The 25,328-nt window shown below is 39.0% G+C and overlaps 1 protein-coding gene across 7 annotated transcripts in view; it reads left to right on the top strand.

The window, feature by feature from the left end:
• Positions 1–25,328, top strand: part of MYO5C (myosin VC) — a 115,657-nt gene that overhangs the window by 56,325 nt on the left and 34,004 nt on the right. For all 7 annotated transcript variants that reach the window (XM_037833953.1, XM_037833950.1, XM_037833948.1 and 4 more), the window contains 9 exons: positions 1,325–1,388; positions 3,396–3,576; positions 5,504–5,597; positions 5,994–6,057; positions 6,143–6,223; positions 6,860–7,040; positions 7,374–7,467; positions 7,915–7,978; positions 9,337–9,505. In XM_037833953.1, the coding sequence (XP_037689881.1) occupies positions 1,325–1,388; positions 3,396–3,576; positions 5,504–5,597; positions 5,994–6,057; positions 6,143–6,223; positions 6,860–7,040; positions 7,374–7,467; positions 7,915–7,978; positions 9,337–9,505 (992 nt within the window). The remainder of the gene's footprint in view (positions 1–1,324; positions 1,389–3,395; positions 3,577–5,503; positions 5,598–5,993; positions 6,058–6,142; positions 6,224–6,859; positions 7,041–7,373; positions 7,468–7,914; positions 7,979–9,336; positions 9,506–25,328) is intronic.

Genomic DNA, 25,328 nt, shown 5'->3' on the forward strand with positions numbered 1-25,328 from the left:
CTTCAGGGGTGTGGAGCAGCCACCCTTAGCCTAGCTCTGTCCGTCCGTCCATAGCTTTCCAACTCCAATTTGAATGAGAGCACTTGCTAAATCCCAGAAAAGGGCAACAGAACATTAGCCTGATGGCTCCTGGTCAGATACTTTAAATCACCACCCTCAAGTATCTTGTCCAGAGATGTTCTTCTTAAGTTTGGGGGCAGCAGAGGCACAAGGGTTCAGGACTGGGGCTCTCGCAGCCAGCACAGGCCCAGCTGGTAGTGGGAGAGTCAGGATCCAGAGCCTCAGGGCAGAATGTGGGCCAGGCACATGTTGGTGAAGAGGAAAGGAGCCTCCTGAGTCTAGATCAGCAGAGCAGGAAACAGAGTTCCAATGATGCCAAGGAGCCAGGCACAACCTCTTCTAGATACGGTGCCCTCTACCCTGTCTCCATAGGACCAGTGATGTGGGTCTTTGAGCCCATGCCAATGTCAGTGATAAGCAGGAGGTCAGGGGTCTGTGAGTGAACACAGAACCTGAATTAGAGAAGGGCTCCCCCCCCATCCCCTTTTATTATAGTACATTCCTCTTGGGTGTGTTTATATATGTGTGTGGGGTTATAATAGCCATGGAATGTCTTAAACCCTAGTAATTGTTTCCTGGTTTTCAAATGTTCCTTTAACCTACAGACTTTGTGTTTGGGACTCTTGTATTTAAAGGCACAGCTGCTTTTTTTTTTTTTTTTTTGCTTCTTCCCCAGGTGAGAACAGATGCTTGATTTTCTTTATAAACTAGTGGTTCTCAACCAGGGGTGATTTTGTCCCCTAGAAACATTTTTGGTCATCACAACTGGGGCGTGGAGAGTGACTGGTACTTAGGGGGGAGAGACCAGGGTTGGAACTCACCCTCCCACAACACACAGGGCAGCCTCCCCCCGACAAAAATTATCCAGCCCCAAATATCTATATGCTACAGTTGAGAAACTGTAGCATGCATTGATCATTTCCCTCAGAGTGTTTTTTTTTTCTTTTTAATAATCATATTTATTGCCTCAAAGCCTGTGTATCTATTTTAATAAAACAAATGGATTCAGGTCAATAAGAGTACTATAAATGAAACTATTTACTCATGGATTCCAACATGAAAAATCTGTGAGACATTATTTGGTAACTCCCTTATCTATATTTCTAGTTTATTAAAAAAATGACAGTTATACTTTCATCTGAAGTCCTATTAATAATAAATATTACATGATTGATCTTGCATTCTCAGTTTCTTAAACATGACATTAAATAATCAAAGCATTAGTTTGGAAGACATACTTCAAAGAGCATTTCTCTTTTCACAGAGAAAATGGATGACCTCACCAAGCAGCTTTTTGATGATGTGCAAAAGGAAGAACGACAAAGAATGTATGAAATCTAGTTTGCCTGAAAGCTATCACTTCCTTCTTTCACTGCTGTTTTATATTTTGCTTCTCAAATTGCAGATGGCAGCTAGCTGTGAGCAGATCACAGATACACAAGAGTAAGATGTGAATAATTTTAGGAGTCAAGAGGCTTTGAGAACACAGGTTCTGGAGTTATCCAAAATGCCTTTTGCCCAGTGGACCAAATAGCACAGTGAACTGTTGGGAATCTCTTGCTTCCCCTTTATGGGAAGATGGTGAGATCTAAGATGGTGAGAGTTCAGAGATCAGCACCCTTTTCCATTTCCGGCGAGCCCAAGAGTTAAGATTATTGCCTAGGAAATAAAACCTTTTATACCTGTTAATTTGACTTTTGTCACAGAAATAAGGTATGTAGCCCAACTCAGAGAAATCAAGGCAAGTCCCCATGACTTTGTACTATACCAGCCCTACCGTTCCCATCTCAATATCACTCCTTTTCTTATATTCCAAGGCTCCATTCTGGGCCCCTCTTCTCTTAAGGGATCAACTCACAGGTTTTTAGATCTCCAAGTTGGGGTGTTGGCAGGCAGGGAGTATCCTTGGCAAGTCTCTGTTGGGAGCTAGCAGACTCAGAGCTGCCTGGGGCAGTAGGGTATATAACTTCCCTGTGCAGGTAGAAAGAAAGCCTGGGTCTGGGTGAGGATGCAGGATTCCAAAGAGTTAGGGAGGGGTGTCACTGAAGAGCTCTAAGGGTTCACAAATATGTAAAGTGTTTCATGATCAGACATCAGTTCTAAAGTACATATATTCAACTCTTCCTCTTAACTCTGGAAGAGGAGATAGGCTCTTGGCATCTTACCATGTGCTGGGGCTACTTGAGAGTGATCATTACAAGCAGGGGCCTTGGAGAGCCAGGCTGAAGCCAGGTCATTTTGAGCTTTTCAATCCTAATTGGGTCAGTGCTAGGCAGGCTGATGGAGCAGGGCAAACTCCCAGTCCTTTTAGGCCCTAGTCTGGGCTATCTCCCTGGTCAGCTGATAGGGGATCTTGGCCCTTGTCACAACCCATGAGAGGTACAGAAACATCCATAGTCTGCAATGCCCTTCCGGCCAGCCAGGCTGCAAGTCTAAGCTTCTTTCTACAGAAGACTTCCAGCTGAAGTTTGCTTCTTCAAAGGTATTTTACAACATCTTAGAAGCACTGTGGGTTTTGGGAAAACCTGGAAACAAAATGTGAAAGTTTGTTAATGTCTATAAAAGGAAATTAAAAATCTACTGGAAATGCGGCTCTATTCCTGGGATTTTTCCCTTTGTGCTATGAAAGCAAGTCATAAAACTGATATGATTGAGCCAACAGCCTAGCAAATAGAATGATAATTTCATAAACGCATAGAGTGCCTAGGACGGCTTCACTTGTGACTGGGCTGTATTGGGCTAGTCTGGGTCATATATCTCTATGCAACTAATTTCTTAGTCAAGCATCATATATTTAGTTGAACAACCCTCTCACAAGGAATTGGGTTTGATGTACTTTTGGGCACCTGGATTCACTGTAGTTTATTATAGAATTTTTGAAGAGCTAGACCTCTGGACATAGCAAAATGACTGCATTAACCTGTTTAAAACCAAACCAAGCCTCTCCAGGATCCTTGGAACTGGGAACGGGCCAGGACTTGGCAGAATGTGCCAAGGTTTTTTCCTTAGGAAAGTGGCTTCTCCAGGGCACTATATAAAACCAGAGTGGCTTCAGGGTTATAGTGCCTCAACCTCCCCATTCTGTCCATAAGCAGTGTAGAGCTACACATCTCAGATCTGGATGGGTACGAAGCTGCTATTAAACAAAAGGAGCAGGAAACAGTCAACTAAAAATAAAGCCATTGCCTGTTGGAACTGTTGCAATAGTCTTAATTAAGTTGTTTCTTCCTTTCCCCAGTCTCCCCTCATTATTTTCAAAATGATATATTTTTCTATTCAAGGTAAAGACTGTAAAGACAATTCTAAATTAACTATTTTCTTTTCTTCCTGCCTAGACTTCTAGAAAAAAGTTTTGAACTGAAAGCCCAAGACTATGAGACGCAGATCCGGTCTTTGAAAGAAGAGATGAAAGCTCTAAAGGATGAGAAAATGCAACTCCAGCATGAGCTGGAGGAAGAGCAGGTCATCTCTGGTGGATTGAAGGGGGAAGTGGCCCGACTGAGCAAGCAGACAAAGGTAGAAGCCACTTCTCGCTTTCAGACGAGCTGTTGGTTAAGTTATCTGACTTGCATGAGAGAGAGCAGTTTCACCTTAGCACAGGATCAGACAGCTGAGAGCATCTGTGTAAAGGTTAAAGACAAAAGGATCCTGAACACTTCAGTTACTCCATGTATGAACCCCCCGGGGCCTTTGATATATCGTTATGGTTTTTTTTTATTTTAAAAATCAGAATTCCAATTATTTGGAGGCTACATTTGCACAGCTATTCAAATATCTTGACCTAAAGAATACTTCCAAATTAAATTGTAAATGGATGTGAAACCCTATTATTCAATCCATCATTTTGTTATTTATCTATAAGTAACTGTTTAAAATTGAATTAACTTTATTATCAGAAATTTACATTTAAACTGTTACCAGAGAATCCACAAAGATATCAACCATGCTTGGACAATCAAGGCTTAACTGAATTCCCTCCCCACCAGAAAACCCAATCTTGTGTGTCCTTGCATTCTTAAAATAAAATCCAGAAAAAAGGAAAAATTTCAGTGTAAAGTTGGAAAGCTTTTTAGGCTTTCAATTAATCTGTGAAACTATTAAGATTAAGCAAATATTCTCTGTAATTGTCATGAAATAGCCTTGCATGGTTTCGAAGAGCTTTTGAAATCACATCTGGATAGCCACCAAATTTCATAGCAGAGCAGCCCATGTTCTCTGAGTCCAGGTTTTCCATTGTTTAAAATGAAAGGATTGGACCAGGTGATCTGGGAGGGTCACCTTCAGCTGGATATTTCTGTGACTGCTTCGTTCTTACCAGTAACTGATGTCGACCTGTAGGAGCCAAGTTGTCTGGCTGGAGGCTGTATCTTAAATTTGGGCTAGCATGTGGCTGTACTTGCAGTAAGTCACCAGTAGATGTCACTCACTTCCTCTTTTGCAGCTGGAACTGTGGCCCGAACTCCAATGTAGTATATTAAAGGAGCTTAGTCTGGTTTTCAAAGAAAATAAACCCATTATCATCTAGTTATGTGTGTTATAATCAATCTCTAAAGCATAAGTAAATATAAATGTGACTTTGGACATTCACTTAGGATTGGATAGTCCTTATGTACCTTTTAGTTTTCTAATCTATAAAAGATCCCTCTACTCATAGGATATGAGGATATGAGGATTAGGTCATATATGTAAAATGCTTGGTAAATGTCAGTTTGATGCCCTTCTTACCCTCTTGGAAACCGAAGCTATTAAGCTTTTAAACACTCGGAGTGACTGAGAAAATCTCAAGGAGCAGTTATCACTCCTGCTGTCCTTGAAAGCCTTCGTATCTCCCTTAGCCAAAAAAGTGCAAACCTGTGGTCCTTACCGAAGCTGAGTTGGCAAGGTGTATGAAAGATGGTCTACAGCCCCTTCCCCATGACCAGAGCTGCCCCCCAGTGGGCCCCGGCCCCCAGGCCACTGCATCCCCCAGCCAACTCCCAGACCTCCTGGGCTTGCCCTGTCTTGGCCACTGCTCCACATCTAAGCCTGGCTGAAGCAAAACCCAGTTATGAAGGTGGCAACTTTGCCCACTTCCTTGCAGCCTAGATTTTATTATCCAGTGAAAGAGAATTTTAGACCACATGGTTTTATTCTTTCAGCTCCCCCCACAACCTGCCAAGCCTGTAGTATGTAGGATTTTCCACCCTTTATGTAAGAGGGAAGCTAATTCTTTTGATACAACCAGGTAGACCTGGAAGTTAAATAACAGCATTTTGAGTAGGTAAACATGCTTTGAGGCCAAGCTATATGGACAGTGATGGTTTAGCATGATTTTAACTAGGAAACCACAGTGAAGATGTCTTGCATAGGTACACAGTAGTGTAATAGTGTTCCCTTTGTGTGATATAAATATTAACAGCTATTTTTTCTTCACATTATTCGGTCATTACCATGATACATACAGACAATTACTGAGTTTGAAAAGGAGATAGAACTACTTCAAACACAGAAGATAGATGTGGAAAAACATGTGCAGTCACAAAAACGAGAAATGAGAGGTAACAAAAATTTGAGTTACTTAGTCCATGTGGTGCAGATTGAATTTATCGTGGGTGTGTTACTACTAGTGAAAAGGTGTCCTTTGATTGACATGAGATTGGTTGGTTAGCTGGTTGGTTGAATATCAGGTAGGTTGGTTAGTTGGTAGATGAGATAGCTAGTTGGTTGGATAGCTAGTAGGCTAGTTAGCTGGTTGTTTGGATAGATGATGGGTTAGTTGGTTAGTTAGCTGGTTGGCTGGATAGCTGGTAGTTTGGTTGAATCACTGGTAGGTTAGTTAACTGATTGTTTGGTTAGCTGGAGAGTCTGTGGGTAGAGAACTGAGCCCTAAAAAGGGAAGAGGAGGGAACTTATGCAAAAATGTAAATTATACCTGCAGTGCCTTTTCCTTTCAGAAAAGATGTCAGAGGTCACAAAACAACTTCTTGAAAGCTATGACATTGAAGATGTAAGAAGCAGGTAACAATTTTTGCATTGTCAGGCACTTTAAAACAAGTAAAACGTGAGAGGGATGATAGATTTTTTTACCCTCCCTATTTTTCAGGCTCTCTATGGAAGATTTGGAACATTTAAATGAGGATGGAGAACTTTGGTTTGCTTATGAAGGACTAAAGAAAGCAACACGGTTAGAAATTTCCCTTGGGGTTACTTTTATGTTTCAGAGATATTTTGACCCAAGAAGCCATAGATATACTATTGGAAGGTCAAAAATATGTCATGTAAATTTGAGACACAAATTCTTTACATTAGAATGATCTAGTAACTACTAGAAATGTTTCTCTGAAAATGAAGAATTAGTTTAGTAATGAAGAGTAATCTCTTTATAGGATAAACCACCTAATAGTTAAATCTATAACCTATGCAGTGAAAACTGATTATAACAAATAAGTTGGCCAATGTTGTTATAGATAACAGATATAGATATAGATAGATTTAAATATTAAAATTTAAGGGGCTTTATGCATATTTTTAAATGATTAAGAGAGTAAAAATGTACTTTTAATAACTCCTAAAATAAATTTCTTTATTCTTACCTGCGCATTAACATCATATAATGCTTCCCAAATGGCTAGAGGGATTTTATAATGACCTTTTCCTAACTTCATAGCCTGTGACTGCATGTACATAAGTAAACTTCATGTAATTAGTGCATGGTTCTAATTGTGAGTTTAGTATAACTGCTACATATCTACACATCCCCAGTCATCAGCACAGCAGAATACAGACTGTGTGGTTAATTTCTTGACCTCTCTTTTAACAGCGTTTTGGAGAGTCATTTCCAGTCCCAAAAAGATTGCTATGAAAAGGAGATTGAAGCTCTGAACTACAAAGTGGTGCACCTAAGTCAAGAAATCAACCACCTGCAGAAATTATTTAGAGAAGAGAATGACATCAATGAAAGCATTCGTCATGAAGTTACGAGGCTAACATCAGAAAACATGGTACAATCCCAGTAACAGACCCCAGTTGGGGCTGTCATTCTAGAGATATTATTCATTGGTGGAGTAAAATGCAATCTCCTGGAGGAAAAACAATTGATATAAATTACTTTTTCCAGGAGTCAAATAACTGGGTCAGAAGATAAAATTATAAAATTGCCCCAGACTAGAAAGTATCTTGATTTGAGAGTGTTTACATAGGGTGGATCCAAATTTTGTGATTTTGTTGTATGTGTGTAAAAGGATATTTTGACTAGCCCTTATCCAGTGGGAAGTGACAAAAATATGAAGATTAAAAGTGTTTTCTATTCTAATGTTCCTAATTATCCTCTAAAGATGATCCCAGATTTTAAACAGCAAATTTCAGAACTGGAAAAAAAGAAGCAAGATCTTGAAATTCGCCTAAATGAACAAACTGAAAAAATGAAAGGTATCTGAAACCCTCATGAACCTGTATCCAGGCAATGACACAGAAAAGTCATCGTACCAGGGGTCTCAGACTCTGATTTCCCCGGGGCCAGGCAGGGGACATAGATGTGAGAGCGGGCTGGGTGGGGGGAGCAGCTAGGGGTCAGGTCTGCAGACAGCGTGCCCCTTTGAGTGAGCGCCTCTGAGCTCTGTGGGTTGTTACCGAGTAGGCCCCAGTGTGACTAGATACTCCTATTTTTAAAGAAAAACCAGAAATCTAGATTTTTATGTGAAAGATCACAAACTTTAAATATTGGTTTAAAAATTTTTTAAGCATTGTTCAGACCTAAGAAAACCTAATTGCTGTCTAGAATACAGGTTAGGACCCCTGATAACTAAAAATAAGACCAAACCCAAATCAGAATGCAATGACATGGCCATAAAGTAGTGACATTTCTTCTCAATGTAGGAAAACTGGAAGAATTGTCTGCTCAGTTGGATCACAATCGTGAAGAAGAAGGGACACAGAGAAAGTAAGTGTTAACATGTATGTCCTCAAGTTCATGCTCATGTAATGTTTTTCTTTTCTGAAATTTTGGGAGATACCAAGATACGTTAGTAAGCCAGAAAAGCAATGTAATAATTAATGTGCATGATATATTGCCATTCAAGTGGAAAAAAGAGAAATACCTTTGTGTGTGTGTATGCACAAACACATGTATGTATAATTTGTAAATGTATGGACTATCAGTGGGAGAATGTGTAAATAACCATTGCCTCCGGGGAGGGTAACCAGGTAGCTGATGCTCAGCTGGAGAAGGAGACTTTCTTTTGCTGTATACCCTTTTGTGTCTTTGGAATGTTATACCACATGTATGAATCATCTGTTTTAAAAATCTGTAAAATATGACTAAGAGAACAGAGTTTCTCTTAGCATACCATTTAGGGTAAGACTTAAAAATCCATGTTGAAAAGTGAATATCCTTTTTCCTAGTAAAGTACATGGCAGTGTTAGCTGTTCAAGGAACATGATAAATACAACCTACACTCAAGTATTCAGAAAATGGGATTGATAAGTACTCGACAGACAGATGGACAGACAGACAGATAGATAGAATGAAGGACTGATAGGTAGAAAGATATGGGAAATGTGGAAAAATATTAAAATTGGTAGATCTGGCAGGGGTAGGAGTATGTTGGAGTTCTCTGTATGAGGTTGTATTATCTTTGTAACTATCCCATAAATTTGAAAGTATTTCAAAGTAAAAAGTATTTTAAAAATACATGTTGATAGAGAATCGTCGTTGCTAGTCCCCCTAAATTTACGTCTTGACCAGCAAAGGGCCTGGTGTCGTGGTGGAGCCTTGGGAGGAAAATATTCTCTTCTGCTGCCAAATTGTTGAAACATTTAATTTTCCAGAATAGTAAATGGACACTCTACACCCAAGAAGGCATTTTTTAGTCCGGTGGCTCTATCAGTAGGATTAGGATCAAATGAGGACCCCAAATAGTAGGCAAGTGGTGAGTGTCAAGTCCCCTGGCTGTTTCCAAAGGTGTAGATGTTCCCTGGAGGGAAAACATGAATCATCTGTTTTAAAAATCTGTAAAATATGACTGAGATAGAGAACAGGGTGTAGAGTGGGTTGGGAGCAGGAATCTCTTATCAGGTTAAGGAGACGGGAGCAGTCCGTGGACAATTTCATGTGCCAGCCAACCTTGGATTCTTTTCTTCCCCCTTCAAGGACTCCCCTATTCAGGACCATTCAGACGTTCCATATAAATTGGCCAAAGTATTTTTCCATCTTTGGAAATGTCAGGGCTTGCTATGACAGTGAGTGACTTCTCCACGATGATCAAACTGATACACAAACTTCCCTTATTCTCGCCTCAGAACCATAGACGCCCAAAATGAACTACACACCAAAGAGAAAGAGAAGCTGATGGATAAGATTCAAGAAATACAGGCGGCCAGTGACAACTTGAAGAAGCAATTTGAAACCGAAAGGGAGGTCAAAAGTGGTTTTCAGCAGAATGCATCTCGTCTCACGATGGAAAACAGGGTGAGACGTTTTTTAACTTGTTGATGTCGATGAAAGGGGGGACTGTAACCTAAAGTTTGCAATGACAGAGACAGACTCAAAGTTGCCTTCCAGCAGAGCAGTCTCTGAGGTTGGTGTCCACCGTGGAGAGCCTTGGGGACTTAAAGGAGCAATAAAAGCACAGGGAGAATGAGAGGAGAGACAAGTAGGGGCAGGGTCGGGGCTCCTGAGCACCCATCTGGGAGGGGGAAGCCCTGGTCTGGAGCGCACTGAGAATGACACAGCTGAGTGTGAGCATTTCCCTGAGCAAACCCTTCCCCACGTAAAGGCCCAGGCTTTGTTCTGGGGTGTGGCCTTCCTTCTGTTTCTAGAGTCCAATGTTCGTCTCTGAAATGTTCATGATAGTAGATGGTGGATTTGTAAAGTTTTAAGTCTTCACCAAGTTTTAAATGCTTTTGCCAAAATGAATCTTGGCAACTCTATGTCAGTCCCCAGCAATTATTTTGAAATTGTTATGGTGTGTGAAGTCCACAAGAATGAGAAGCTCTGAAGTAGCGTAAAGGGCACTACCCTGGGGGGTGGGACATTCTCAGAGCCCTTCAGGGCCTGGTGGCCTCCAAATCTGTGCCCGAGTGAGGGCAGGGTCACGAGGGAGACTGGCAGGTCTGTGCTCCATGCCCTTCTCCCTGCTGTCAGGGCTCCCCCTTCCTATCTCACAGGAAAACAATGATATGGTAAAATCATATTTTGTCATGTCAGGATTTAACTTTTTTTTTTTTTTATTAGAGAAGCTGTGGGTTTACAAAACAATCATGCAAAAAATACAGAATTCCCATACACCACCCTACCACCAACACTTGCACAGATATGGAAAATTTGTTACAATTGATGGTAACACATTTTTTGTAATTCTGTTTTTTGACAGTAGTTACATTTGTTACAATTGATGGAAGATTATTAAAGTAGTACTATTACTATTGTCCATAGCATACATAGGAGTATTTTCCCCCATATTCCTGACCTATTTTTTTTCCCATGCATGTCTTTATTTTATTACTCATCTACCCATCCACTGGATAAAGCAAGTGTCAGCCACAAGGCTTTTTCAATCACATGGTCACATGATAAAGCTATACAGTTATACAATCATTATCAAAGATCAAGTCTATGGGATTATAGTTCAACAATTTCAGGTATTTCCTTCTGGCTATTCTGATATACCAAAAACTAAAAGGAAATCTCTATACAATGAGTCAGTAGTTATAATCATTTGTCAAATCCTAATTTCTCAGTTATACCTCCTCCCTCTCATTTGATCATTCTCTCAAACTTCAGGGATATCTAGGCAATAACCATTTTAGGTTCTTTGTGCTGAAAAGGGGTGTTCACCTTAGGGGGTAGAGGAATGGAACTGGTTGATGTTCTTAAAGAGACTGGTACCTCTAGGTTTCAGGGCTTATCTGGCATAGGAACAATCTGGGGGCCTTAAGTTTCTGAAAAAATAAACTTACTAAGTAAATAGATTTATAGAGTCTTAGATAGAGCCCAGGGTATTCTTTAGGGTTTTCAGGAATACTGATGGTTGGGGCTTGGCATACTGTGGCAATTTGCAATATGTGGTTGAAGCTTGCATAAGAGTAACCTCCAGAATGACCTCTTGACTCTATTTGAAATCGCTTAGCCACTGAAACTTTATTTTCTTTCATTTTTCCCCCTTTTGGTCAAGAAGGTATTCTCAGTCCCACGATTCCAGAGACAGGCTCATCCATGGGAGTCACGTCCTACATTGCCAGGGAGACTTACACCCCTGAGAGTCATGTCCTACATAGCGGAGAGGGAAGTGAGTTTATTTGCAGAGTTGGCTGAGAGAGAAAGACCACATCTGAGCAACAAAAGAGGTTTTCTGGGGATGACTCTTAGGCATAACCATAAGTAGGTTTAGCTTCGCCATTGTAGAAATAAGTTTAATAAAGGCAAGCCTCTCTGTTTGAGAGAATATCAGGAATTCCCCAGGTGGTGAAGTTTAATAGTTCCACATTTTTTTCTCCAGTACCTCAAGGGGACTTTGCAAATACTTTTTTATTTTCTGCCCAAAATACTCAGGAATGTATCAGGTATTACATTAACCTGTATAGAGTAACAAGATCTCATTCCCTATTCTAGGTTCTATGTAATTAGGTTGCTTACATAAACTGACCAGAGAAGTTAGATTGGATAATGTGCTACCAAAATTTAAAATTTTGGACAAAATAAACATCTCTTCCTTTTGGTCTCACTCAGAAGTTGGAGTTTTAAAATATAGACAATATCCACAAACATTGGGACTGGTGGTTTGATGTGCTGAGCCCTCGAGCATGGGACTTGCCCTTATGAAGCTCATTACCACAAAGGAGAGTCTAAACTTGTATGTAATGGTGCCTAAGAGTCTTCCCCCTGAGTACCTCTTTGTTGCTCAGATGTGGCCCTCTTTCTCTCTAACTGAGCCATCTCGACAGGTGAACTCACTGCCCTCCCGCCTACGTGGGACCTGACTCCCGGGGGTGTAAATCTCCCTGGCAACGCAGAGTATGACTCCCGGGGATGAATGTGGACCCAGCATCGTGGAACTGAGAGTATCTTCTTGACCAAAAGGGGGATGCAAAATGAGACAAAATAGTTTCAGTGGCTGAGAGATTCCAAATGGAGTCGAGAGGTCACTCTGGTGGACATTCTTATGCACTATATAGATAACACCTCTTAGGCTTTAATGCATTGGAATAGCTAGAAGTAAATACCTGAAACTACTAAACTCCAACCCAGCAGTCTGGACTCCTGAAGACAATTATATAATAATGTAGATTACAAGGGGTGACAGTGTGATTGTGAAGACCTTGTGGATCACACCCCCTTTATCTAGTGTATGGATGAGTGGAGGAATGGGGATAAAAACTAAAGGACAAATGGGGTGGGATGGGGGGATGATTTGGGTGTTTTTTTTCACTTTTATTTTTTATTCTTGTTCTGGTTCTTTCTGATGTAAGGAAAATGTTCAGAGACAGATTGTGGTGATGAACACATAACTATGTTATCATACTGTGGACGGTGGATTATGTATCATGGATGATTGTATGGTGTGTGAATGTATTTCAATAAAACTGAATTTAATAAAAAAAAAGAAATTAACAAAAAAAAATATATATAGACAATATCATCCTTTCCCCTGTATTCTGATTTACCTTCATTGTAACTAGGCCAGCTTCATTCATAACTCTCATTGAAGTCTGATCTCTTTTTCAGCTTCTTTAACAGTTGCTCTATGGAGTAATGCTGACTTTCAGAGCTGTAGAAATCTCACTCTGAGTTTCAGGTGTCACACAGATATCTAAAGGTCCAGGGAACTACCAGGTTACACATAAAGAGCACAGCTTCTCAGCATTTAGAAATAACAGTTAAAGTCCAGGAATAGATGTGATTGCTGTAAGAGCTTACAATCTCTCCTCATTGAACATTCTGTACTCCTTCTCAATCCCTGCCCACTTTCTATCTCCTATTAACCTATGCTCTCGAATCCAATTCTCATAGTTTGCTCATTGTAGTTAGTTTATATTAGTGATACCATACAATATTTGTCCTTTTGCTTCTAGCTTATTTCACTCAACATAATGTCATCAAGGTTCATTCACCTAAATTGCATGCCTCACAACTTCATTCCTTCTTGCAGCTGCACAGTATTCCATTGTGTGTATATACTACAGTTTGCCCTGCTGCTCATCAGTCACTGGACCCTTGGGCCTCCTTCATCCATTGGCTATTGTGAATAATGCCGCCATAAAACCAGTGTGCAAATGTCTATTCATGTCCCTGCTTTCAGTTCTTCCAAGTGTATACCTGATAATGGGTTGCAGGATCATATGTCAGCCCTATACTTAGCTTTCTGTAGACCCCCACACTGTCCTCCAGAGGGGCTGCACCATTCTACTTCGCCACCAACAGTGAATAGGTATCTCTCTCTCTCCATGTCTTCTTCAGCGCTTGTATCTTTCTGTTTAATTTTTAAATGATTTTATCCACACACTATACAATCCATCCTAAGTGTACAATCAGTGGCTCCTGGTGTAATCACATAGTTATGCATTCACCACCACAGTCTGTATGTGAACATTTCCATTTCTTCCACAAAGAAAGAAGATTAAAAAAAAAAAAAAAAAGGAGAAACAGCAACAAAAATCCCATACCCCTCCCTCATATCCCCCTCTTACTGACATTTAGCTTTGGGATATTGCCTTTGTTACGCATAATGAAAGAATATTACAATGCTACTGTTGACTATAGACCCTAGTTGGAATTTATTGTATTTTTCCATCCCTTTTTAACGCCTAGCAATGGTGACATTCATTTATTCTCCTTCATGTAGAAACTTCCTTATATTTGTACATTTAATCACCATCCTTGTCCACTCTAGGTTTCACTAAGTTATACAATCCCAGTTTTTATCATCTATCTCCCCTTGTGTTATACATACCCCCAGCCTGCCTTTTTCAACCATACTCACACTCAGCTGTGTTCATTATATTTAAAATATTGTGCTACCATCACACAGTATTGTGCTGTCCGTTTCTGAATCTTTACAATCAATTTTGTTAAAAATTCTATACTCCTTTAGCATCAAATGCCCAATCTCTGCCCTCTTTCTATCTTCTGATAACCTGTGCTCTCAACTTTAACTCTCAGTTTGCTCACTATAGTTAGTTCATACTAGTGGTACTATACAGTATTTGTCCTTTTGTTTCTGACTAATTTCATGCAACATAATGTCCTCAAGTTTTATCCACATTCTTGCATGTGTCATGACTTTATTCTGTCTTATAGCTGTGTAATATTCCATCATATGTATATACCACAGTTTATCTGCTTGTCTGTTGATGGACATATGGGCAGTTTCCATCTGTTGCCAGTTGTGAATAATGCTGCTATAAACATTGGTGTGAAAATGTCTGTTCATGTCCCTGCTTTCAGTTCTTCTCTGTATATACCTAGTAATGGGATTGCTGGATCATACGGCAGTTCTATACTTAGCTTCCTGAGGAACCACCAAAATGCCTTCCAGAGAGGCTGAACCATTCTACATTCCCACCAACAGTGGATAAGTGTACGTGTTTCTCCAGATCCTCTCCAGCACTTGTAGTTTTCTGTTTTTTAAATAATGGCCATTTTAGTAAGTGTAAGATGATGTCTTATTGTGGTTTTGTATGCATTTCCATGCATGTAGTGATGTTGACCATCTTTTCATATGTTTTTGAGTCATTTGTATTTCCTCTTTGGAAAAGTGTCCATGTCTTTTGCCCCATTTTTTTTTCTGCTGCTTCATAATCATCCTTTTGTTTTCCACCAAATACATCTTTTTTTAAAAAAAATTGTGGAATATAACATTTCCACATAAAGTGATAACTTTCAAATTGCAATCCAATAAGCAGCTAGAGAGCAAATCTCAAAGAATGCTATGGGTCACAATGGTTCCACAGTTTCAGTTATTTCCTTCTTGTGAAATATAACAAATATGCAAAAAGGTGATGACTTTCGAAGTGCGATTCAACAAGCAGTTATATAGGAAATTTCCAAGAATGTTATGGTTTATAGTACCATGGTTTCACATATTTCCTTATTGTGAAATATAACATATATAGAAAAAGGTGAAAACTTTCAAATTACAATTCAACAAGTAGCTATATAGCAAACCTCAAAGAATGCTATGGGTTACAGCTCCACCACGTAAGTTCCCTCCCCTCAGCTATTCTAATACCCTAGCAACTAAGAAAAAGAAAATTATATAGAGATTCAGTACTTATAATCCTTCATTAAATTCTATCTTGTCTGTTGCTACCCCTTCCTCTAGTTTAATCACTTTCCCGATCTTCAGGGATGTCTAGACAGTGACCACCCTAACTTGTTCATGTTGAAAAGGGGTGTCAACATTATGGGAAAAAGGGACACAATTGGTTGACGTTCTTAAAGAGGCTGTTGCCTGGGTTTTGGGACTTAGCTGGCATTGGAGCTCTTTGGAGGATTTAAGTTTCTCAAAAATAACCTTAGTGAATGAAACTTTTAGAGTCTCAGGTAGGGATCCAGGTATTCTTTAGGGTTTTGGGGACTACTGTTGACTTGAGCTTATCATACTGTGGCCATTGGGATATTTAGCTGGAGCTTGCATAGGAGTAACCTCCAGGACAGCGTCTTGACTCCATTTGAAAAATCTTAGCCACTGAAACCTTATTTTGTTGCCTTTCTTTTTCCCCTTTTGGTCAAAAAGGTGTTCTCAACCCCTTGATGCCAGGGTCAGGCTCATTTCTGGAATCTGTGTCCCTTGTCACCAGGGAGACTCACTCACCTGGGGGTACTGGCCCACGTCGGGGGGAGGGTGATGAATTTATTTGCAGAGTTGGGCTTAGAGAGAAAATCTACATTTGAACAACAAAAGAGGTTCTCTGGAGGTGACCCTAAGCATGATTATAGCTGGGCTTAGCCTCCCCTTTATAACCATAAGTTTCACAAGAGAAAGCCTCAAGATCAAGGGCTTGACTTATAAAGTAGGGGGTTCTTAATTTCACATAGCACGTGTTCTGTCTATGATAATCCGTCCATATATCACATTATCATCACTTAGTTGTACAATCCTCATCATTCTCCATTTTAAACAATTCTTGTGACCCAAAACACCTCATAAATCTTTTCCACCCTTAATTATTTGTCCCTAGTATTTGTGTGGTACTAGTAAGGTCTTCCTATTAATTACAGTCCCAAGTATGCAACAGGTAAAATTTTCCCATATACCACTCTGTTGTCAACTCTCTGTACCAGTGTCATACCTTGGAAGTATATCATGCAAGCACCTATCTATATTTGTAGTGCTGAACTGTGGGATACATGCCTTTAAACAACCCTGTTAAATCCTGTTCACCTTCAGTGCAGCTCTAATACTTATGATCCCGTTAACAAACAATGAGATTTAAAGGGGTTGTTTCCTGTACCTTTAAATTCACCCTCTTTAACATATATGAACATATTAGGTTGTCATTCCCCCTTCACTAGCTTCTGTCTATCTCTAGGTCCCCAATATTCTACATTATAAGACATTGATTTTACATTGTTCAAGGAGTTCATAGTAGTGGTAACATGCAATATCTCTCCTTTTATGTCTGACTTATTTCACCCAGCAGTATATCTTCAGGGTTCATCTATGTTGCCATATGTTTCAGGACCTTGTTCCTTCTTAATTGCTGCATACTATTCACATTTTGTTTATCCACTCATTTGTTGAAGGACACTTGGATTGTTTCCATCTCTTGGCAATTGTGAAAAATGATGCTATGAACATCAGTGTACAAATGTCTGTTCATGTCACTGCTTTTAGATCCTCTGGTGTATACCTAGAAGTGGAATTGCCAGATTTAGGGTAATTCGATATGTAATTTTCTGAGAAACCACCAAACTGTCCTCCAGAGTGGCTGTACCATTATGCATTCCCATTAGCAATGAATAAGAGTTCCAATTTCTCCACGTCCTCTTCAGCATTTGTTGTTTCCTGTTTAATAGCAGCCATTCTTATTGGTGTGACATGGTATCTCATTGTGGTTTTGATTTGCATTTCCCTAATAGCTAATGAAGATGAATATTTTTCATGGTTTTTTTAGCCATTTGTATTTCCTCTTCAGAAAAATGCCTTTTCATATCTTTACCCATTTTATAATTGGACTGTTTGTACTAGTGTTGTTGAGTTGTAGGATTTCTTTACATACGCAGAGTATCAGTCTCTTATCAGATATATGTTTCCAAATATTTTCTCCCATTGTGTTGGTTGCCTGTTCATCTTTTGACAAAGTCCTTTGAGGCACAGAAGCTTTTGATTTTGAGGAATTCACATTAATTTTTTCTTCTGTTGCTAGTGCTTTGGGTGCAAGATCTAAGAAGCTAACTGCGTCTTACTAGGTCTTGAAGGTGTTTCCCTATATTATCTTCTAAGACTTTTGTTGTGCTATCTCTTATTTTGAGGTCTTTGCTTCACTTTGAGTTAATTTTTGTATAGGGTGTGAGGTAGGGGTCCTCTTCCATTCTTTTGGATATGGGTATCCAGTTCTCCCAGCCACATTCGTTGAAGAAACTGTTCTGTCCCAGTTCAGTGGATTTGGGGGCCTTATCAAAAATCAATAGACCATAGATCTGGGGGTCTAGTTCTGTACTCTCGATTTGATTCCATTGAACAATATGTCTATCTTTGTGCAAAAACCATGCTGGTTTTTTCTTTCTGGTTTTTTTTTTTTTTTTAACCTGGTTCTTTTTTTTAATAATTTGTTTGCTTGAATGAAGATGTAAAATAAGGTCCAGATATTACCTTTGAGTGGGTCTCTTTAAAATTAAAAAAAAAAAGGAAATAATCATAAACTTATAGAAAAGTTGGAAGCACATTACAAAGAACTTATTTTCCCCTGAACCATTTGAAAGTGCACAAAACCATACTGTTTTCACCACTGTGGCTTTATAGTAGGCTTCAAAGTCTGAAGTGTAAGCCTTCCCATTTTGTTCTTTTTTTTCAGAATGTCTTTGGCAATTTGAGGCTCCTTTCCCTTCCAAATAAATTTGATAGCTAGCTTTTCCAGGTCTGCAAAGTCAGTTATTGGAATTTTGATAGGACTTGCATTGAATCTGTAGATCAGTCTGGGTAGAATTGACATCTTAACGACATTTAGCCTTCATATCCATGAACACGGAAAATCTTTCCACCTCTTTAGGTCCCCTTTGATTTCTTTTAGTAACAATTTGTAATTTTCTGTGTAGAGGTCTTTTACATCTTTGGTTGAATTTATTCCTAGGTACATGATTTTTTTTTCTTTTTTGATTGACCCTTGAGTTAGGTCATTACTAGTGTATAGGAGCATTACTGACTTAACATGCATTAAGCTTATATTCCACCACTCTGCTACATTTGCTTATTAGCTCAAGTAGCTGCGTCTTCGATTTCTCAGATTTTCCAAATATAAGATCATATCATCTGCAAATAATGATGGTTTTACTTCTTCCTTTCCAATTTGGATACCTTTTATTTCTTTGTCTTGGTAAATTGCTCTGGCTAGTATTTCTAGCACAATGTTGAATAATAGTGGTGACAGTGGGAATCCTTGTCTTGTTCCCTATCTTAGGGGGAAGTCTTTCAGTCTCTACCATTGAGTACTATGCTGGCTGTGGGTTTTTCATATATGCCCTTTATCATATTGAGGAAGTTTCCCTCAATTCCTACCTTTTGAAGTATTTTTTATCAAAAAGGGATGCTGAATTTGTCAAATGCTTTTTCAGCATCTCTCAAGATGATCATTTGATTTTTTTCCTTCTGATTTGTTAATGTGTTGTATTACATTTATTTATTTTATTATGTTGAACCACCCTTGCATGCCAGGAATGAACCCCACTTGGTCATGGTGTATAATTCTTTTAATGTGCCTCTGGATTTGATTGGCAAGTATTTTATTGAGAATTTTTGCTTCATTCTTCATTAGGGAGATTGGCCTATAGTTTTCCTTTTTTGTAGTATCTTTATCTGGTTTTGGTATTAGAGTGATGTTGGCTTCATAAAATGAGTTAGGTAGTGTTCCTTTTTCTTCAATTTTTTGAAAGAGTTTGATCAGGAATGGTGTCAATTATTTTTTGAAAGTTTGATAAAATTCCCCTGTGAAGCCATCTGGCCCTGGGCTTTTATTTGTAGGTAGATTTTTGTTTACTGGTTGGATGTCTTTCCTTGTGATTGGTTTGTTGAGGTCTTCTATTTCTTCTCTGGTCAGTCTAGGTTGTTATGTGTTTCCAGGAAATTGTCCATTTCCTCTAAATTGTCTAGTTTATGGTCATACAGTTGTTCATAGTATCCTCTTCTGATTTTTTTTTTCCTTCAGGAGCCATAGTAATTATCCCACTCTTATTTCTGATTATTTTATTTTGGTCATTTCTCTTTTTTACTTTGTCTTTCTAGTTGATGGTCTGTCGATCCTGTTGATCTTCACAAAGAACTAACTTTTGGTTTTATTTATTCTCTCTATTGTTTTTTTGTTCTCCAGCTCGTTTATTTCTGCTTTAATCTTTGTTATTTCTTTTCTTCTACTTGATTTAGGGTTAGTGTGCTGACATTCTCTAGCCTCTTCAGTTGTTCAGTTAGGTCTCTGGTTTTAGCTCTTTCTTGCTTTTTGATATATGTATTTAGAGCTATAAATTTCCTTCTCAGCACTGCCTTTGCTGTATCCCACAGGTTTTGATATGTTGTGTCCTTGTTTTCATTTGTCTCTAGATATTTACCTGTTTCTCTTGCAATTTAATTTTGACCCACTGGTTGTTTAGGAGTGTGTTGTTTAACCTCCATATATTTGTGAAAGATCTGGTTCTTTGGTGGTTGTTGATTTCTAGTTGCATTCCATTGTGGTCAGAGAATGTGCTTTGAATGATTTCAATTTTTTTAAATTTATTAAGACTTATTTTGTACCCAAGCATATGATCTATCCTGGAGACCATTCTATGAATGATAGAGAAGGATGTATATCCTGGTACTTTGTGATGTGATGATCTATATATATCTTGTTAAGTCTAATTCATTTATCACGTTGTTTAGGTTCTCAATTTCCTTATTGGTTCTCTGTCTAGTTCTATCTATAGAAGAGAGTGGTGTATTGAAGTCTTCCACTCTTATTGTAGAGATATCTATTGTATCCTTCAGTTTAGCCAATGTTTGTTTCATGTAATTTGGAGCTCCTTGATTGGGTGTATAAACATTTATGTTTGTTATTTCTTCTTGATGAATTATCCCTTTTATTAATGTATGGTGTTCTTCTTTGTCTCTTATGACCTGTTTGTATTTAAACTCTGTTTTTTCTGATAATAGTATAGCTATCCCTGCTTTCTTTTGGTTTCAGCTTGCACAGAATATTTTTTCCATCCTTTCACTTTCAATCTCTTTGTGTTGCATGGTCTAAGATGAGTCTCTTTTAAACAGCATATCAATGGGTCATCCATTTTAATCCATTCTGCCAGTCTGTATCTTTTTATTGGAGCGTTTAATCCATTCGCATTCAAAGCTATTATTCTGAATGGAGTTCTTGAATCAGCCATCTTATCCTTTGGTTTTTATTTGTCAGATTAGTTTTTTCTTCTCTCTCTTTTTTCCTTTAAGTTACTCTTACTAATAATCTTCAGTTCTGTGCCCTTCTCCAGACCTCTCTCTCCTTTCTTTTTTTTTCAGCCAGTAGAGCTTCCTTTAGTATTTCTTGCAGGGCAGGTCTCTTTTTAACAAATTCTCTCAGCATTTGTTTGTCTGTGAAAATTTTAAACTCTCAGTTTTGAAGGAGAGCTTTGCTGGGTAAAGAATTCTTGGCTGGTTGGCAGTTTTTCTCTTTCAGAATCTTAAATATGTCATACTGCTGCCTTCTTGCCCCCATGGTGCCCGCTGAGTAGTCAGTACTTAGTCTTATGTTGTTTCCTTTGTATGTGGTGAATCACTTCTCTCTTGCTGCTTTCAGAACTTTCTCCTCTTCCAGCATTTAACAATCTGATATACTGTATGCTTCAGAGTGGGTTTATTTGTATTTATTCTATTTGGAGTTCATTTGGCATCTTTGATTTGCATGTTTATGTCATTTACAAGGATTGGGAAGTTTTCCCCAACTATATCTTGAAACACACTTCCTAGCCCTTTACCCTTCTCTTCTCCTTCAGGGACACCAGTGATTCTTATATTTGTGCACTTCATGTTGTACATCATTTCCCTGAGCTCCATTCCATTTCAAATTTTCTTATTTTTTTTCACCATTTGTTCTTTTGTGTGTTTGCATTCCTTGTCTGCTAGTTCACTTACCCTTTCTTCTGTCTCTTCAAATCTGCTGTTGTGTCTGTAGTTTTTTTTTTTTTTTTCCAAAGGAAATTCAGTGATTTTATTTTAGATATGCTTTTGAGTAAAATGTACAATATATAAATTGAAGGGTCAAGAGTTAGAATGTCTAAAATGAATACAACCAACCAATAAACAACAAAAAAAATTTATAAACCAACATTTTATTAAAAGAATATGCACAATTAGTTTCTAGTCTGAGTTACTATTGTCTGCCTAAGGATGATGAAATGATGTGCTAAGGGCATTATAGTAGATTGAATTCTTCAGTTAGGTCGAATGCTATTTCAGAAGATTTTTCTATTAAATATAGGTATGGCCCCATCCACTATGGTGTTCTCTCTGGAAATGGCCTTGAATTTAGTTTGAAGTTTAACCTATTAAAAAGGCACTCAAGCTTTTCAAGTTTAGCTCTCTAGTCTCAAATGTCATCTATCCCAATCTTATAGTCTGTGCTCTTGTCATAGTAAACTGTTTGTAATCCCTCTCACACACATCATTCTTAGGTTTATTAGAATTTGAGTGAGGTTGTGGAAGTCGGCTGATTAGAGAACTAGCCAGTCTTAAAGTTTTAAGATAGAACGTTGGGTCTTAATTCCCCAAGTAAGTTGGAAACTCTTTAAGGTCAGCACTTTGTCTTTTTCATCTCTCTTCTCCCCCCACCCAGACTTTTAAAATATTTATTTATTGAATAAATATTGAATAAATTGAATGCTCAACCCTCTGTAGTAGAGTTTCTATCTAAAAGGAACTACTTGTGCTGGTAAACTAATTATGGTTTGACCACACTAGGAATTTTAAGTAAAATCTTGCTACCTCAATGTCCTAGAACCTTGAGGAAATCTTTTGTTCCCTGAGGATTGCTTGGCCAATTGCATTTTGTTTCAAGTTTGGTGTGCATGAGCCTATCACCTTCTAGTATATTTTTAATTTGATCACCAATATCTTTTATTTGCATAATATCTGCTATTTTTTTATTTACTCTTTCAAATTCTTCTTTATGCTCTTCTAGAGTCTTCTTGATGTCCTTTATGTCTTTAACAATCTCAATGAAGTTGTTTTGGAAATTTGTGTGTACTTAAATAATTGCTCCAAATGTTGTGTCTCTTCCAGCTTTTTAATTTGTTTGGCTTGTCCGTATCTTCTTGTTTCTTCATGTGCTTTATGATTTTCTTTTGGCTTCAGGGCATTTGATTATCTTGGTAAGATTATTTTGGTAAATGCAGAATTATTTGAGCATTTACATATTATTTGGCAGAGCTACAGTTTCCTGGAGTGTACATTCCCTGCCTACCAGCAGATGGCACTCTTGGGCCGCCTCTTATTCTCAAGACAGCTTTCCCCCAACTTCACCTGTGCACTGGGTGGAGTCCAAACTGGGTGGGAATCCAATCAGTGCACCAGTTCTCCATGTGCACTGGGGACTGCCTGCACTGGGGGTGCAATGTGGGCCTTGTGCAGTTTGGCACGGAATCTGCTCAAGGGCACCCTCCAGCTCAAATGTGCCCCACTTCCTGCTTGCCATGAGCCCATGAGCCTCTGAGGTGCCTTATGACATCATCTATACCCGCTTCTAGCCTGTGTACACCCCAGACTTCCATGGGGGGGAGTAAATACTCGACTGCTGCCTCCCAGGTTCCCTCATGGGAGCTCTGGGTCGTATGGCTGTGGAGGATTATCTCCCAGTTAATCATTAAGATGGTGCACTGGAGTGGAGAGCCACTGTTTACGCACTTGCCCAGTGGCCGTCTTGCCACTGCCAGCCCCAGGAGGCAGTCCCAGCCGATCAAACTCACCCCATCTCTCAAGTTGCAGTCTCTCTGCCTTTCCATCCATGTCCCCACCACGTACAATAGGAGTCCCTCTATGGCAGTTCACACCCCAAAACCGTGATCCTGGGCATCCTCCAGCCCCTGTCTAGTTTCCTTCATGGAGGAGGACCCGACTCCACCTCACCCACTCTGCCATCTTCACTTGCACATTTTTTGGTTGGGTTGTTTGTCTTTTTGTTGTTGAGTTGTAGGATCTCTTTATATACTCTGGATATTAAATCCTTATCCAATATGTGGTTACCAAATACCATCTCCCATTGAGTAGGCTGCCTTTTTACTTTCCTGACAAAGTCCTTTGATGTGCAAAAGTATTCAATTTTGAGAAGATCCCACTTATCTATTTTTCTTTCCTTGCTTGCACTTTGGGTGTAAGGTCTAGAAACCACCTCCTATAACAAGGTCTTTAAGATCTTTCCCTACATTTTATTCTAAAAGTTTTATGGTCTTGGCTCTATAATGTTTAGCTCTTTGATCCATTTTGAGTTAATTTTTGTATAAGGTATGAGATAGGGTTCCTCTTTCATTCTTTTGGAGATGGATATCCAATTCTCCAAGCACCATTTGTTGAAGAAGCTGCTCTGTCCAAGTTGAGTGAACTTGGCAACCTTATCCAAAATCAATTGTCTGTAGATAAGAGGGTCTATTTCTGAAGACTCAATTCAATTCCATTGGTCAGTATAGCTATCTTTATGCCAGTACAATGCTATTTTGACCACTGTGGCTTTGTAGTATGCTTTAACGTCAGGTAGAATGAGACCTCCCACCTCATTTTTCTTTCTCAATATATTTTTAGCTATTCGGGGCACCCTGCCCTTCCAAATAAATTTGATTACTGGTTTTTCTATTTCTGCAAAGTAAGTTGTGGGATTTTAATTGCTATTGCATTGAATCTATAAATCTATTTGGGTAGAATTGACAGCTTAACTACATTTCATCTTCCAGTTGATGAACATGGAATGTCCTTCCATTTATTTAGGTTTTCCTTGACTTCTTTTAGCAGTGTGTTGTAGTTTTCTGTGTATACGTCTTTTATGTCCTTGATTAAATTTATTCTTAAATATTTGATTCTTTTGGTTGCTATTGTAAATGGAATTTTTTTCCTGATTTCCTTCTCAGATTGCTCCTTAGTAGTGTATAGAAACACTACTGATTTTTGCATGTTGATCTTGTATCTTGCCATTTTGCTGAACTCATTTTTTAGCCCTAGTAGCTCTGTTGTAAATATTTTGGGGTTTTCTACAAGTAGGATCATGCCATCTGCAGTGAAAGTTTTACTTCTTCCTTTCCAATTTGGATGCCTTTTATTTCTTTTTCTTGCCTAATTGCTCTAGCTAGAACTTCCAGCACAATGTTGTTCTAGTTTGCTAATGTTCTAGTTTGCTAATGCTGCCAGAATGCAAAACACCAGAGATGGACTGACTTTTATAAAAGGGGGTTTATTTGGTTACACAGTTACAGTCTTAAGGCCATAAAGTGTCCGAGGTAACACATCAGCAATTGGGTACCTTCATTGGAAGATGGCCAGTGGTGTCCAGAAAACCTCTGTTAGCTGGAAAGGCACGTGGCTGGTGTCTGCTCCCAAGTTCTGGTTTCAAAATGGCTTTCTCCCAGGACGTTCCTCTCTAGGCAGCAGTTCCTCAAAAATGTCACTCTTAGTTGCACTTAGGGTATTTGTCCTCTCTTAGCTTCTCTGGAGCAAGAGTCTGCTTTCAATGGCTGTCTTCAGACTGTCTCTCATCTGCAGCTCTTGTGCTTTCTTCAAAGTGTCTCTCTTGGCTGTATCTCCTCTTCAAAATGTCACTCACAGCTGCACTTCAAAATGTCACTCACAGCTGCACTGAGTTCCTTCTGTTTGTCAGCTCTTTTATATGGCTCCAGTGATTTAATTTAGACCCACCTTGAATGGTGGGGTAACACCTCCATGGAAATTATCCAATCAGAGTCATCACCCACAGTTGGGTGGGGCCCATCACCACAGAAACATTCAAAGAATTACAATCTAATCAACACTGATACTCTACCCACACAATATTACATCAAAGATAATGGTGTTTTGGGGAACATAATACATTCAAACCAGCACATCCCACCTCCTGGACCCCAAAATGACATGATCTTT

Source organism: Choloepus didactylus, chromosome 4, assembly GCF_015220235.1.
Source record: "Choloepus didactylus isolate mChoDid1 chromosome 4, mChoDid1.pri, whole genome shotgun sequence".
Lineage (NCBI taxonomy): Eukaryota > Metazoa > Chordata > Mammalia > Pilosa > Megalonychidae > Choloepus > Choloepus didactylus.